At 60.3% G+C, this 13,986-nt stretch overlaps 1 protein-coding gene across 3 annotated transcripts in view; it reads right to left on the bottom strand.

Annotated features, from left to right (window-relative positions):
- ITSN1 (intersectin 1) overlaps positions 1–13,986 on the bottom strand; it is a 148,725-nt gene that overhangs the window by 25,782 nt on the left and 108,957 nt on the right. The window contains exons 25-29 of one of the 3 annotated variants that reach the window (XM_059686378.1): positions 12,247–12,292; positions 9,896–10,017; positions 7,766–7,883; positions 5,953–6,144; positions 4,219–5,637 (exon numbers count right to left, since the gene is read on the bottom strand). In XM_059686378.1, the coding sequence (XP_059542361.1) occupies positions 5,636–5,637; positions 5,953–6,144; positions 7,766–7,883; positions 9,896–10,017; positions 12,247–12,292 (480 nt within the window). In that variant the 3' untranslated portion in view covers positions 4,219–5,635. Of the gene's footprint in view, positions 1–4,218; positions 5,638–5,952; positions 6,145–7,765; positions 7,884–9,895; positions 10,018–12,246; positions 12,293–13,986 lie in introns of those variants that run through there. The other 2 variants (XM_059686380.1, XM_059686379.1) reach the window with 2 other exon arrangements.

Here is a 13,986-nt window from a genome sequence, read left to right as displayed (position 1 = left end):
AGGACTGTCCACCACACCATCCACCCTGGGACTGTCCACCCAGGACTATCCACCTCACTGTCCACCCCAGGACTGTCCACACACTGTCCACCCCACTGTCCATTGCACTGTTCACCCAGGACTGTCCACCAAGCTGTCCATCGCACTGTCCACCATACTGTCCACCCCAGGACTGCCCACCACATTGTCCACACCCACCCTGAGCCGCTGCGGCCAGCACCGGGTGGAGGGCAGGCGCTGCCGTCGCCTGTGCCCAGTGGGGAGCCGGGGCGTGTGTCCTCAGAAGCCGCAGGGGGGCTGGTCGGGGTCGCAGTGGGGGTGGCCTGGCCCCCGGGGGTCAGTCTCGGGGGAGGAGAGCCTCCAGGAGCCGGGGCACCGCCTACGCTCAGGTTTAGGTGCCCAGTAACGAGGACGTCCACCCCGGGCTGTCCCTGGTCAGTGGGGCTGCAGGCGGCAGAGAAGGGGTGGGCACGCGAGGGGGTGACACAGGGCACTTCCAGCCGGGCCACCAGCGGCTTCAGCTGGACACAGAACCCTGGGACAGACGGGGTCTGCTGCTCAGAGCCGATGGGGACGGGGCTGGGGGGGGCTCCCAGGACCCCAGCCATGCACCCCTCTCCCCTCCCGCGGGGCGTGCAGGCGCACAGGGCCCTGGGCTGTCAGGGTCTCCAGGAGAACAGGCTCCACGCCCCGCGGCCGGCTCCCCCTCTGCCTCCCAGGGGGCCGGCGCCGCAGTGGGGACCGGGAGTAAAGCGCACCTTCCCACGCGTGGTTGGGGGCCTAAGGGGCCGCTGAGGCCGTGGGATCCCCGGGCAGCGGGGGCCTGCACTTGAGGCCCAGGCAGTGACCCGAAAGTCGGCCGTTGCTGGAGGCCAGCTCCCAAGGGCCCCCACCCCTCCCCCGCCCCCGGGCATTCCCACCTGCGGTGCGTCCTGGCGCGGACACGGGCAGGGCTTATGGGCGACAGCAGCCCTCCTGGTGGCCGGGCCCCACTCGGAAAGGAAGGCGGGGTGGGCACAGGGGTGCAGGTGAGGGGGGCTGGGCGCGCTTGGACCAGCCAGGAGATGCCGGTCTCCCCCAGGCCTGGAGCTGGTGACAAGCAGAGCAGGGGCTGAGGACGGTGCGCAGAGGTCAGAGAGGGGTGTCCTTGCGGGAGGGGCAGAAGCCCGTCCACCCTCAGGCCTTCGCACTTGCTGCTCCTCGGGCTTAGGGCCCCCTTCCCTGCGACCTCTGCCTGCCGACCCCCCCAGTCAGCCCCCCCCCCGGCCATGTCTCCAGAGGCCTTCCCGGGCCCCCATCGCCCAGCCCTGACCCTCGGCCACACCTGACCCTCGGCCACGCTCGGTCCAGTCTCTTCCCCCAGCAGCTGCGGTGACTTGGCTGCCTGTGCCCCAGCTTCTACGAGCTCAGGAGCGCGCTGAGCGGCCCGTTTCTCAGCCGCCCTCCCTGTGCAGGGACAGGGGCTGGTTCCGGGGACATGTGGGCAGGCGGGGCCCCTGGTCTCCCGGGGGACGCCCAAGCCTTTGGCACAGTGTGGGGACAAGTGAGGGGTTGGTGGGAGGGGAAGGAGTCGGGGCGTCTGCTGGAGGCACATCGTTGGGGGCTGTTGCTGAGGATGCAGGCCCTGGGGCCTTCCCACGGCCTCAGAAATCCAGGTGACGCCCAGAGAGAGGGGCCCCTGGCTTGCCCTCTGCTGGGCAGACTGGGCGCTCACTCTGCGGGAGGCCCAGCAAACAGAGCACAGGCCTCCGAGGCCCGAGGCCCGGATGCTGAGGGGCCCGTGGGGTGCCCACGGCGGCCAGGAGGGGCCTCCGCTGTGAGCTGCTGGGGGGCTGCTTGGGAGAGGCTCGGGGGCAGCACCCCTAGACACAGGCCTGGCTGCTTTAAAAACAGAAACGTGAGCCTGGCCGGCGTGGCTCAGTGGTTGAGGGACGACCTATGAACCAGGTCAGGGTTCGAGTCCCGGTCAGGGCACAGGCCCAGGTCGCAGGCTGGATCCCCAGTGGGACGTGCAAGAGGCAGGCAGCTGACCAATGACTCTCTCTCATCCTTGATGTTTCTCCCTCCCTCCCTCCCTCCCTCTCCCTTCCTCACTGAAATCAATAAAAATATATATTAAAACACACAAAAATGCAAGTCTGGCACATTTGGGGCTGCGCGGCCCAGTCTCTGCTGCGAGCGGACAGAGGCCATGGCACGTGGGAGGGAATAGACCTGCGTCAGCGCCCAGACGCTCAGAGCCAGGACACCCCACTGGCAGCTCTTCCACCGGGCCGCAGGCGGCTCTCCCACGGGGGCCTGTGGGCAAGGCCAGGCCCGTGGGTGAGGCCGGGTCCCTGCGCGCAGAGGCGGGGAAGCGGGGAGGAGGCCCTGACTTGCGCACCTGTAATCTGACCCCGGTGGCAGAGGAGGGGGCCCCATGAGGGCTGCAGCGCTGGTTCTGTGGACGGGCAGCGGCTGAGAGGGGGTCTGGCGGGAGTGGGGGCCGCCTGAGAACCTCACTGGCTCCTGGACCCTCCGCGTTCTCAGCTCCACGGTGCTGGCCGGTGCCCCTCTTCCCAAGGCCTCAACGCACCCTTTAATCTGTGGGGCCACCTCCACGGACCTGCCCTCCACGGACCTGCCCACCCCCCACCGCCTGCTTTCCTGTGGGCGGGGCCTGGAGGGGGGGAGGGTGCGGGGGAGTGACAGGGGCAGAGGGGAGGGGCCGCAGGGGCCCCGTTTGTGCCTCTGCCACCTGGTCTAGGAGGGGCGACACCCAGGAGTCCGCCCACCTTTAAAAGCCACGCGGCTGAGCCACAGGAAGAGACGCTTCCTCTCGGGCACGCGACACCCCGGCTCCAGCGGCAGATGTGGAGCCACTGCCCCTGCCCCCACAGGGGACTGTCATCTCCCCCAGGCAACCAGTCAGAGCAGCAGACCAGGCCCTGGCGCCCGAGGCCACTGCCCGCCTGTCCCTTCCTCACTCGGCCTGTGGACAGCCACAAAACACGGGGCCCAAGCCGCCCGACAGGATTTACAGCTGGTTCTCACTTTTCACAAACTAGACGCTGGGGCATCTGGGCTGGAGTTTTGTGGAGGGGACTGTCCTGAGCAGGGGGCGGGGGGAGGACGGGGGAAGGGTGGGGGGGCACGGGTTGGCTGCACCCCGGCCTCTCCCCAGCCGATGCCTGCAGCTTACTGTCCGGTCAGAGGCCTGGGCTACAGTGGACACTCGCCGTGCAAGTGGACACTGAGGGAAGAGTGGTTTCCCGGGGAGCCCCGAGGACGGCCCAGGGCGATCTCCCGAGAGGGTGTACGGGAAGGGTTGCCCGGATTCAGGGAGCACTGCCATCCTGCCCAACCCGGGGCTGGAGGAACCCCGGCTCCTGGGGGCAAGGCCGGCAGCGTGCTCCTCAGGAGGGGGACGGAGACGGGCTCGCTGCCCGCCCTGGGCCTTTGCAGGGCACCGCCCCCCAGAAGCGCCATTCCTTGCCCTTCCCGGCCTCCTGGGATCCTGCAGGGCTCAGCTTCAGACCCTCACCTGGAAGGTTGTGTCGCCCTACACCCCCCTCCCCTCGCCGCTCCCACCCCCCATGGCCGCTCCGCCGCCTGGCCTCCCAATTCTCCTAAGGACTTGGCTCCTGATGTCCCACACACACTGCCCCCGGAACCCGGCGGGGCACCCGCACCTGTGGATCCCCCAGATGTCCGCTGTTCTGAGGGGATCGCTTTCCCCGCGTGGCCGGGAGGACCCGCAGGCGGGGTTCTGACAGTCGGGTGCGTGGGCACTGGCAGTGCCGTGCGGGCACTCGGGTACTTCTGCCCAGGCGACGAGTGTGCGAGGCGGACGGACGGTGACCGGTGTGGAGGGGTGAGCGTCCCATCTTCACCCACATACTCTTTGGGTGTTAACAGACCCTTATTATGATCCATCTTGGGGAAAAATGTTTTGAACCCTGAGTCCACTCACACGCCGTCAATGGAGCAATAACGTAGCCACAGCCCCGTGAGCTAGTGAGCCGCTAGCTGGGGGGCAGTTCTGTCCAAGGCCAGGACCGGGAGGGGCCGCAGGTGGCAGACGGACCAGGGAGGGGCGTACAGGAGGGAGGGAGGCCGCTGGAGGGCGCAGGGAGGGCGTGAAGTCTGTGCTTCAGGGGGCGGGCCTCACCCACACAGGTGGCCGTCTGTGTGGCTCCGTCACACCGCCAGGTCCCAGCAAGAACACAGAGACATCCGTTCAGCTTTTATAGGAAGAATTTAATTATCTATACACGTCACTATTCCAAAGTTGAGTTACAGTTGTTAAAGCCGCAGGCTTATATATTTATATATTTTACATTCGTATCCATGGAAATACTGAAGCGCAGGGGAGCGCGCAGCCACGCGAGCGAGGGAGGGCTCTACGCGGCCAGCACAGTCTCCAAGGGAGACACACAAACAGGTCGCTACAGTTAAAAAGTCGCTGTTAGAACTGCTAGGTTGTGCTTGGGCTCCCCGCCCGTGCTGCGGGCTGTCGGCAACGGGCACTTAGGGAGAGCTTCCCACTAGTGTTTAGAGACACACAGGCTTCAGCTACACCTACCACAGGCGCGGACCGTGCGCCCGTCCTCTACGCTGTAGAAATCCACAGTCTAGTTAAAAAATGTAAACATTGGAAATTAATCGCAGGGAGACGTCTATACATTCTTTCTTGTCAAGGAAATTACTTGTTCAAAGTAAGTCATTCCATGAAAAGTAACTGGGAGAAAACGCCATGTAACAGACACGAAGAGATTGTGTATATACTGCTGCTCCTGACAACCGCGATGGCATTGTCTGCTGATTATGGTATGAACACACGCCAAGTTTAAAACCCAAAACAGAAAACACCAACTCAACCCGGTAAATCTGAGACCGAACAAAAGCCCAGGTGCTTCTCATGTGGCTACAAGGTCACTGTGCAAAATAAAACCAATGCAATTGGACTAGCGCATCGTACAAGGGAGTAACGTAGCCACGGAAGGAACCACGTCCTTACGTACAGGATGTTGTTACATGCTCACAAGGGACATCTGGAACACACAGACAAGCACAACACTCTTTAATCGCTGGTTCTACGCGTCTCTGAGACACACTGACCCCCTCTGCGCTTTTCCCGCAGGGAGCCCGCCCGCCCCGCGGAGCTGGTCACACTGGGCGAGTCTCAGATTCACGGGCATCTGGAACATGTTTAACAGCACATGCAGCATTCCTTGATAGTGGGTCTTTTTGCAAAACCAAAATAGCAAAGGAGTAATTTCTTTATTTATTTTATTAAAAGGCTAAAATATATATTTAAAAATAATTTTAAAACTATTGAAAGCACCTGTGCAAAGGTGGGGGGCAGTCGATTTGAGTCACTAGGAAAGCCACAAAAGGACCCACTACCCTGTGTGTTTGCAATTTTTGCTTCTATCTCTGCAAGTAGTAACTCCACGTTGCCATCACATGCAACTAAGGTCAAATGAGGTAAACTGCTCTGCAGTGAGTTCTTCTACTCAGAAGGCAGTAGGTGATCATGCTGGAAGTCACATGATCAAGGCTGCATCTCCCATCATCCCTCTGGGCAGTGATATGGGATAGTGGGTCTCTTTGAGGACTTTCAAGCCTGAGGGGGGGATGGACAACATATGATTCCTAGAAAAAGGAGGAAAACAACACATAAGCAAAACAAAACAATGTGCAAAATTCAAGCTAGGAGAATGAGTCAGGCGTGTACACAGCGTGGTGCCAATGATTTAAAAAAAGGAAAAGGGGGCGGGGAGGGACGGGACATGCTACGGAAGGAATCAAAAATAAAAGCAACCCCACAAGGTAGGTCTGCACGACAGAAGGTCTTCAAAGAGACTGCGGAGGAGGGGGTCTCGCCTGCGCTGGGCGCGCCCGGCGGGATCAGAGCAATGCTGCATGTTCGGCCGCGAGGCGCGAGGAGGGGCCGGGCCCCACACTTACATTGCTGGCTCGGGTCCGTGTCCGTGGTCAGCTTCACGTAGTTGGACGGGAAGAGCCCCACGTGCCCGCCGACCTCGCCCTTCCACCAGTCGGGGTCCTCCTTGCTGAGGACGTTGATGATCTGGCCCTTGCTGAAGGCCAGCTCGTCGTCATTCTGCGCCGTGTAGTCGTACATCCCGATCACCTGGCACACTGCGGGGAGGGCAGGGCGGGCGTGAGCGCTCGGCACGGCTTGGCACCGGTTAGCCTGCCCTTCCCCAGAGGATGGGCTCCGTGCGGTGTGAGCGACAGAGCAAGACCAGAGACGCAAAACCCAGACATCGGCACCATTTCACACCAACGCTTCCGTGTTTCTAACATTTTCCTCTTGTCACGTTCACTTGTCAGCAGAAAACGCAGTGACAGTGGGAGGCGTGTGTGGACGGCCACCTTCAGACGCGGCCTCCGAGCCGGCCCCGGGCCCGGCTGGCAGGGCTGCCCACAGGGCCCTCTGTGGGCTGTTTGCTGTTAAGGTGGAAGGTAATGACCATGTGACTCCAAAAATGCCAAATCTTAGTGAAAAAGTCTGTTTTATTCTCTGTACCTTTGCACCTCAAAATTCTGTGTCAAAGAGAAATGTCTGCATTCTAGAACGTTTCATGCCTCATTCCCTAGAGCAGCGGTTCTCAACCTGTGGGTTGTGACCCCTTTGGCGGTCGAATGACCCTTTCACAGGGGTCGCCTAAGACCATCCTGCATATCAGATATTTACATGACGATTCATAACAGTAGCAACATGACAGTTATGAAGTAGCCACGTAAATAATTTTATGGTTGGGGGTCACCACCACATGAGGAACTGTATCTAAAGGGCCAGAAGGTTGAGAACCACTGCCAGAGGATAAACTGCTTTCATTCTCTGCATGTGGACCCTACAGGGAAGGCTGCAGAGTTGGGCTGAAGCCCAGCTGATCTTTCGTAACCAACTGGCATGTGGGTTAAGGTTTTTCAAACTCTCCAGCCAATTCAATTGCGTCAGCAAATTAGTTCTGAGGCTTCAACCCACCTGATGCAGGGGATGCGGCCAGGCCTCCTGCGGGGAGGGGGGGGGGGGGGCAGCTGGCACCACACCCCCTGCCCACACAGAGCCGCAGCCAGGAGGCCCAGCCGGGGCCCAAGTCGGTCAGAGCGCCTGCCAACCCTGACTGCTGGCCAAGGCTGGCCCGTTTCCATCGCGTTCCACTGGCCACACAGCACACGCAGCCACGGTGCCGGCGCGGAGCCTGCCTCTCCCACCACTGGGGCTTAGAGCCCTAACGTAGATGCCGCTCCCCTCGCCTCACCCGGCCCCGATGCCACTGCAGCATCTAATCCGATCTCTTCACCCAGGAAGCAGCCGGCCGCTCAGCTGCGGAGCCCTGTCCCTGTCTTTTCGGGGAGCCAAGCCACCCGCCCCCGCCCACGGGAAAGGTCACGGGGAGCGATTCCGTCGGCGACAGCACTCTACCGCCAGCAGGCCTGGCCTCCAGCTCCAGCGCCCCTCCTCGCCAAGTCCTCTCCGTGCCTCACCCCCGGACCAAACCTGCTTAAACAGCTGGAGGGGATCAAGGGCACATGCTGGCTTTAACGCCACAGCCTTCAGGCCGGCGGGGAGAGTTCCGACAAGGGCTCTGCTGTGCGCGGCACGAAGCTGCTCGACACTCAGTCCTTCAGGAAAACATACTCCGCGTCGCAGGACACGGAGCCCTCCGCTGATGGCCCTGCGCCTGCTCAGGGGCCGCGTGGGAAGGCGGCGAGACGCAGGGATCCGCGGTGGGGACGGGCGAGTGCTCACCTGCCTGGGGCGCGGGGGCCTTGGGCGGCTCCGTGGGCGTGGCCTTGCTCGTCCCAGGGCTTAAAAGCTTTACATAATTCGCAGGAAACCAGCCTATCTGGCGCTTTTTCCCACGAGCCTAAAAAAAAAAAAAAAAAATGGCGTCAAAATGTGTAAAAGGTTCACGTCCTTTCCTGACGTGTGCCCTGTGACTGGGCACCTGTACAGGCACGCGGAGCTGAAAGGGGGGCGCGCAGTGGAACCCCTGGGCGCACATCGCAAACCAAAGACACTGGGGCCAAGTCCAGCCGCGCAGCAAGTCACTGGTCAGCGGCCTGAGGCACCTGCAGGGCTGGGCCGCAGGGACCACAGTGCAGAGCAGAGAGCCGCAGGCGGGCGGGCGGGCGGAACACTGCGCGTGCACCTGCCTCGGCTGCTGCCATCAGGTGAGGCACGACTGTGGCTGAGCCCTGGCGGGGTGGCTCCGCTGGTTAGAGCATCGGCCCGACATACAGGATGCAGGTTCGATCTCCGGTGAGGGCACAGCCCTGAGCCAACCAATGAGTGCGTAAGCAAGTGCATGGACCAACAAATCCACGATTCTCTCTCCCCCTCTCTCCCTCCCGTCCTCTCTCTCTAAAATCAATAAACTTAAAAAAAAAAGTAGAAACAGAAAGGTTATGGCTAATGTCAACACGATGTGCGGGTTTAGGAACAATAACAGCGTGGTTTGTTGGGTGCTTCTCATGAGCGAGGCCTGTGCCGGGCACCTCCTGTGCATGAATCCGCACCATCCACAGGACGGCGGTGACTCAGGGAAGCGGAGAGGCAGCCCCTAGGTCCCACCCAGCTGGCGGCGAGCCAAGCTTCACACGCACGTCTGCACTCCTCTAGTGGAGAACAGGCAACCGCAGAAGCAAGACCCAGGCACACACAGAGCCCAAGTCTAAACTGGACACTTCTCAGAACCCAGCGACCCTCGCCCTGGCTGGTTTGGCTCAGTGGGTGGAGCATCGGTCTCTGGACTGAAAGGTCCCAGGTTCGATTCCAGCCAAGGGCACAGGCCCGGGTGGTGGGCTCAGTCTCCAGTGGGGGGCGTGCAGGAGGCAGTCAATCAATGATTCTCTCTCATCATTGATGTTTCGATCTCTCTCCTTCCCTTCCCCTTCGTCTCTGAAATCAATAAAAATATATTAAAAAAAAAAAAAAAAAAGAAAGAAACCAGGTACACGGCCACGCCTCTCCTTCACTTTGATCTAATTCAGCACAAGATCCGGGACTGAGTGCTCACAGGCGTGTGGCCCAGAGGACTTAGAGTCACGGCGGGAGCCAAGGCTCGCAGTCCTGACTAGTCTATGAAAGGGAGAGACCAGTCAGGGGTCGGGAGAGGTGCTGCATCGACCAAAACAGAGGCCAAAACCATTCATGTGTGCACGCGTGCGCACACACACACACGTGCACACACACACATGCACGCACACATACACAAGCGCGCACACGTGCACACACGCATGCACAAGCGCCCACACTCTCACACATTCGCACACACACAAAGCGCCCCCACACACATGCACACCCACACATGCACACACGCACACACATACACAAGCGTGCACTTACACATGTGTGCACACACACAAGTGCCCACACTCACACACATGCACACGCATACACACATACACAAGCGCCCACACACATGTGTGTGCACACACATACACAAGCGCACACTCACACACATGCGCGCGCACACATACACAAGCGCCCACACTCACACACACATGCACACGCGCGCGCACACACACACGTGTGTGCACTCACACACACAGGAACTAAATGTCCTACGAGGCAGCGGTGGCTTTGAACACACAGAACCTGCCACTGGACCTTACGGCCCGAAGGAGAGCTGCAGGGGACCCTCTCGCTAACTCTCTGGCCCAGCTCTCACCAGCTGAGTCAGGAACCCAAACCATTTGTATCATCTTCAGAAGAATCCTGCTGCGGGCAGGCCGAAGCTCAGTCCCCAGCAGATTCCGACACTACGGCGCATCTCCCGCTACCCAAACGCAGGGTCACTCTGTGAGGAAACAGTGTCCTTTTGTGCCTGCGTAGTCCCACCCGGGCAGGAGTTCACACCACAGGACAGGCACCCACCTGCAGCTCTCCTTCCCACCATCCACCTGGGTTCCTTTTTCGGATCAGAATCAGCTGGCCCGGGGCCAGGGTGAGCTGCTCGGGGCCCGTGGCCGTGTAGGAGGCAATGACCTGGGCTATTTCTGGAAAACAAGAGGAGACACGGCGCACGGTCAGTCAGGAGGACACTCTAAGGAGACACAGCCGCGCCCGGCTCACAGGTTCACACCATCAAAGCCAACCGCGGGGCTCGTCTTCTTCCAAGGGAAGGCGCACCCATCGCCCCATCCCAGGCTGACGTGGAAGGACCCGGTCACCTCGGAACTTCTCAGTTTCCTTCCACAAGCTGCCCCCCAATTCCAGCACTTTCTGCCCTAGCCCCTCCCTCAACAGCTGGGCCTCCTCTGTCCCATGTGCCCTCTGCCCACAGCACTCAGCACCGCCCACTCACAGACAGGCAAGCAACCAAGGGACAAGGGGAGAGCAGCCTGTCTCCTGCGGGACCCACTGGAGCCTGGCTCTGCCCAGTTCGGCTGCAGCTCAGGGCCGCGCCCCACCCACAGGCCGTGTCTGGGGCTCACATGTGAGGGTGACCCTGAATATCGGCAGGAATCGTGTCAATGCAAGTGACTGCTTTTTGTTTTGAGTTGAAGGAGGAACCTGGAGTAAAGGTGGGAAGTTTACGCAAAAACAAGCCAGCACAGAAAAATGCAAACAGTCCAATCCCTGACTGAGCACGTCAGGGGGACAGCCCAGCAGCAGCGCGGCGCTGGGAGGTCGGGCGTGAGGGCAAGACCCTTCTCTGCCGCATCCGCAGGGGCTGCTTCCTGAACTCCTAGAAGCGACAGGGCGCACTGCTCTCCCCTCCGCACGCGCCCGCCCCATCCTCTTGGGGGGGGGGGAGGGAGGGAGGGAGGGAGGGAGGGAAGAAGGGAGGGAGGGAGGGAGGGAGAAGAGGTGAAGCCCACCCAGAGACAGTATGTCCTCTTCCTCTAGTGCAGTGGTTCTCAAACTTCCTAACGCCGCGGCCTTTAATACAGCTCCTCGTGTTGTGGTGACCCCCAATTTCATGGTGACAAATTGAACATAATTAAAGCATAGTGATTAATCACAAGACAGTATGTAATTATATATGTGTTTTCTGAAGGTCTTAGGCGACCCCTGTGAAAGGGTCGTTCGACCGCCAAAGGGGTCATGACCCACAGGTTGAGAACCGCTGCTCTAGAGGCACACGAGCAACCCTAGCCCTGGCGACCAGAGCCCCGAGGCCTGAGAATCCCGAGGCCTGAGCACCCTGAGGCCTGAGCACCCCGGGCCTAAGCACCTGAGGACGGGTCTAGATCCCCAGTTCTCTGTCTGGACAAGTCCAGGCCAGTGACCTATTGGCCTCAGATGTCCCTGCGCCTCCCAGGCCTGCGTGGCCAGCAGCTGCCCAGCCTCTCGCTCACCGTGCACCTGAGCGGCCGGCTGCCCCAGGGCGGAGGCAAGCCCACCTGGCCCTGCGGAGGGACAACTCAGGACAGACTCTGCCCCTCAGCCAGTGGTTCTCAACCTTTTGGCCCTTTAAATCCAGTTCCTCATGCTGTGACCCAACCATAACATTATTTCCGTTGCTACTTCATAACTGTCATGTTGCTACTGTTACGAGTCATAATGTAAACATCTGATAGGCAGGATGGTCTTAGGCGACCCCTGTGAAAGGGTCGTTCGACCCCCAAAGGGGTCGCGACCCACAGGTTGAGAACCGCTGCCCTAAGCAGACACCTGAGCCAGGGCTCCCATACCTGAGCCTGAGAGACACCCCACGCAGCCTGAACCCCTCTCCTGGCAGGGGAGGCCCCTGCTGAGCACACACGGGGACACCCCCTGGCAGGGGGCCCTTCAGCCTGTAACCTCCTCAGGCTGAGAGGCGGGGAGGACGTGCACACAGCCACACGCTTCCCGCCTGCTCCCTCCCCTCTCGCTTCCATGAGTAGAAGCTGATGGTTTTGAACTGACGCTGAGGCGGAGGGAGGACCACAGCTGGGCCTGACGTGCACCTGAGCAGCACCTCCGCGGCCCTGCGCCTGGGACCTGCACTGACCACCCGTGTCCTCTGCGGAGCCACCACTATGGCCCGGCTTCCTAAGCCCAGCAAGGGGGACCCGCAGCTCACAGCTGCCCCCCCCATCTGCGGCACCGCTGCCTCGCGTCCGCGGCACAGCTGTGGGGTCCCTGGCCCCCGCAAGTGGAGCCACGGCCCATCTCACAGCCGGTGCAGGAGGAGGCTCCCTGGAGGGCCTGCCATGCGGGCTCCTGGCCCCAGACCAGAACCTGGGAGCGGCTGCCCAGCACATTCCCGGCCCCGAGAGGGAAGCGTGGGGGGAACTTACCAGGCTTTTTTCCTAAACTCCCTGCTTTCCCAGCAGTTCCAGCGCCCTTAAAACAGAGCAAAAGGTCTCATTTGCATACTGCAGAGTTTCGGTCATGCAACTTAAAAACGATTAACGGTGACACAGACCCGCTGAGCCCCTGAACCCCCCCTCATCCCGGAAACAGCGGCGCTGGGTCTCCTGACGGGGAGGAGGGGGGAAACACGGGAGAATACGGGGCAGAGGACGCACCCCAAACACGCAGCCTGACTCTCTTCTCGGAGAAGAGAGCAGAGCAGGTGGCCTGCAGGCCCCAGGGGCTCGGGTCCCGGCCACGTCTACCAGGCCCACGCGAGGCCCACGTCCTACACACTGTCTCATGCTTCCTGTTCACACGGTCAGTTATGAAATAGCTCACACTTAAAGGGCACAGACATCCGTGAGCCCAACGCCCAGATTTAATACATGGCAATAGCAATATTTTGCTACATTTCCTTTAAAAAAAAGAAGAACTACAGTGCCAAGTCAGACACCCCTCCCCCACCCCACCTCCTCTCCCCCTAAACCTCCCACCGTTTAAACTCTCCTTTCTCTCTGAACTGGACGCATCACCCACATGAGCAGAACATGTGTTCCCAGCTATGAAGCGTCCCAGAGCCGGGTGAACTCCTTCATGGACGCTCATGGCGTTTCCAGCCAGCAGGGCTGCCCATGGAGACCTGGGCCGTACCCAGCGCTTTATTCTGCATCTTTCTGCCTTCCCCCTCTCCTCGCAGTAACTCACTCCAGTTAGAACACCAGGCTCAGCACGCGTAAGGAGGCACCGTGAGTGAAAACCTGTAACTTCTCTACAAGGGACACAGCTGCCACCGTCCCTTCACTTCGGCTGTTGAGGTCTAACAGCTGTTTTGCAGGGACAGCTGGTTAGAGCTGTGCTCCGAGGGTGCTTACTAACAGGTTACTGTAGCAGCCTCCCTTGCTGTGTGTATAGGCTGCCCATCCAAGGAAAGGACGCGGTGGGAACGCCCAGTCGCCTTCCAGGACAGGCCTGTCGCTAACCCCCGGGCTTCCCATGGAGAGGACAGCGCCACGGGCCACGCCCACAGGGACTCGAGTGGCTCCGATGTGCTCCCGCTCCCTGTCCAGGCTCTCTGCAGCTGCCAGGCACGGAGGCCCCAGGAGAGCAGCCCCGCCCACAGCCCCTGCGGCTCTGGAATTGGGGGTGGGTCCGGACTGTAACTGGAGGGCGTTCCCTTACCCGCTGAACTGTGTCCAAGGAGGGGGACGAGCTGACGTGGTGAGTCTTGAAGTGTGAAGTCATGGAGCTAAAGGTCCCAGATCTTTGGCATGGCTAGCTCTCCCAGGACTAATCATTTAAGAAGCACCTTACAACTGATCTTTTCTTTAAAAAATGTCAGCGTATTTTTTTACTGACTGGCTTCAGGTGGTGTTCTATAGAAAACTACTTTATTCAAATACAAGTAATGGCTTTTGCTTTAACTAATCCAAAAGGTGAAGTCACTTTAAAGGTTGTGCAAGGTAACAGAAAGCGAGTTTAGTGTTTAGGGCCCCTAAACACCCCGCCCCCCAAATATCATCTGCGTGACGCTGGGGACCCAGGGGCCGCTGGGTGTCCCACAGGGAGGGGCTTCCTTCCCGCCTGAGGCTTCTCCGACCACAGCAGGGAACACAGAGCAAGGACGGTCATGAAGACCCGCCTCGGAGAACAGCTAATCCTGGGCCTGGGGGGAGGGGAGGCTG

The sequence above is a fragment of the Myotis daubentonii genome, chromosome 3 (assembly GCF_963259705.1).
Source record: "Myotis daubentonii chromosome 3, mMyoDau2.1, whole genome shotgun sequence".
Lineage (NCBI taxonomy): Eukaryota > Metazoa > Chordata > Mammalia > Chiroptera > Vespertilionidae > Myotis > Myotis daubentonii.
The sequence above is the reverse complement of the archived record's forward strand: the minus strand, read 5'-3'. Positions and strand labels throughout refer to the sequence as shown.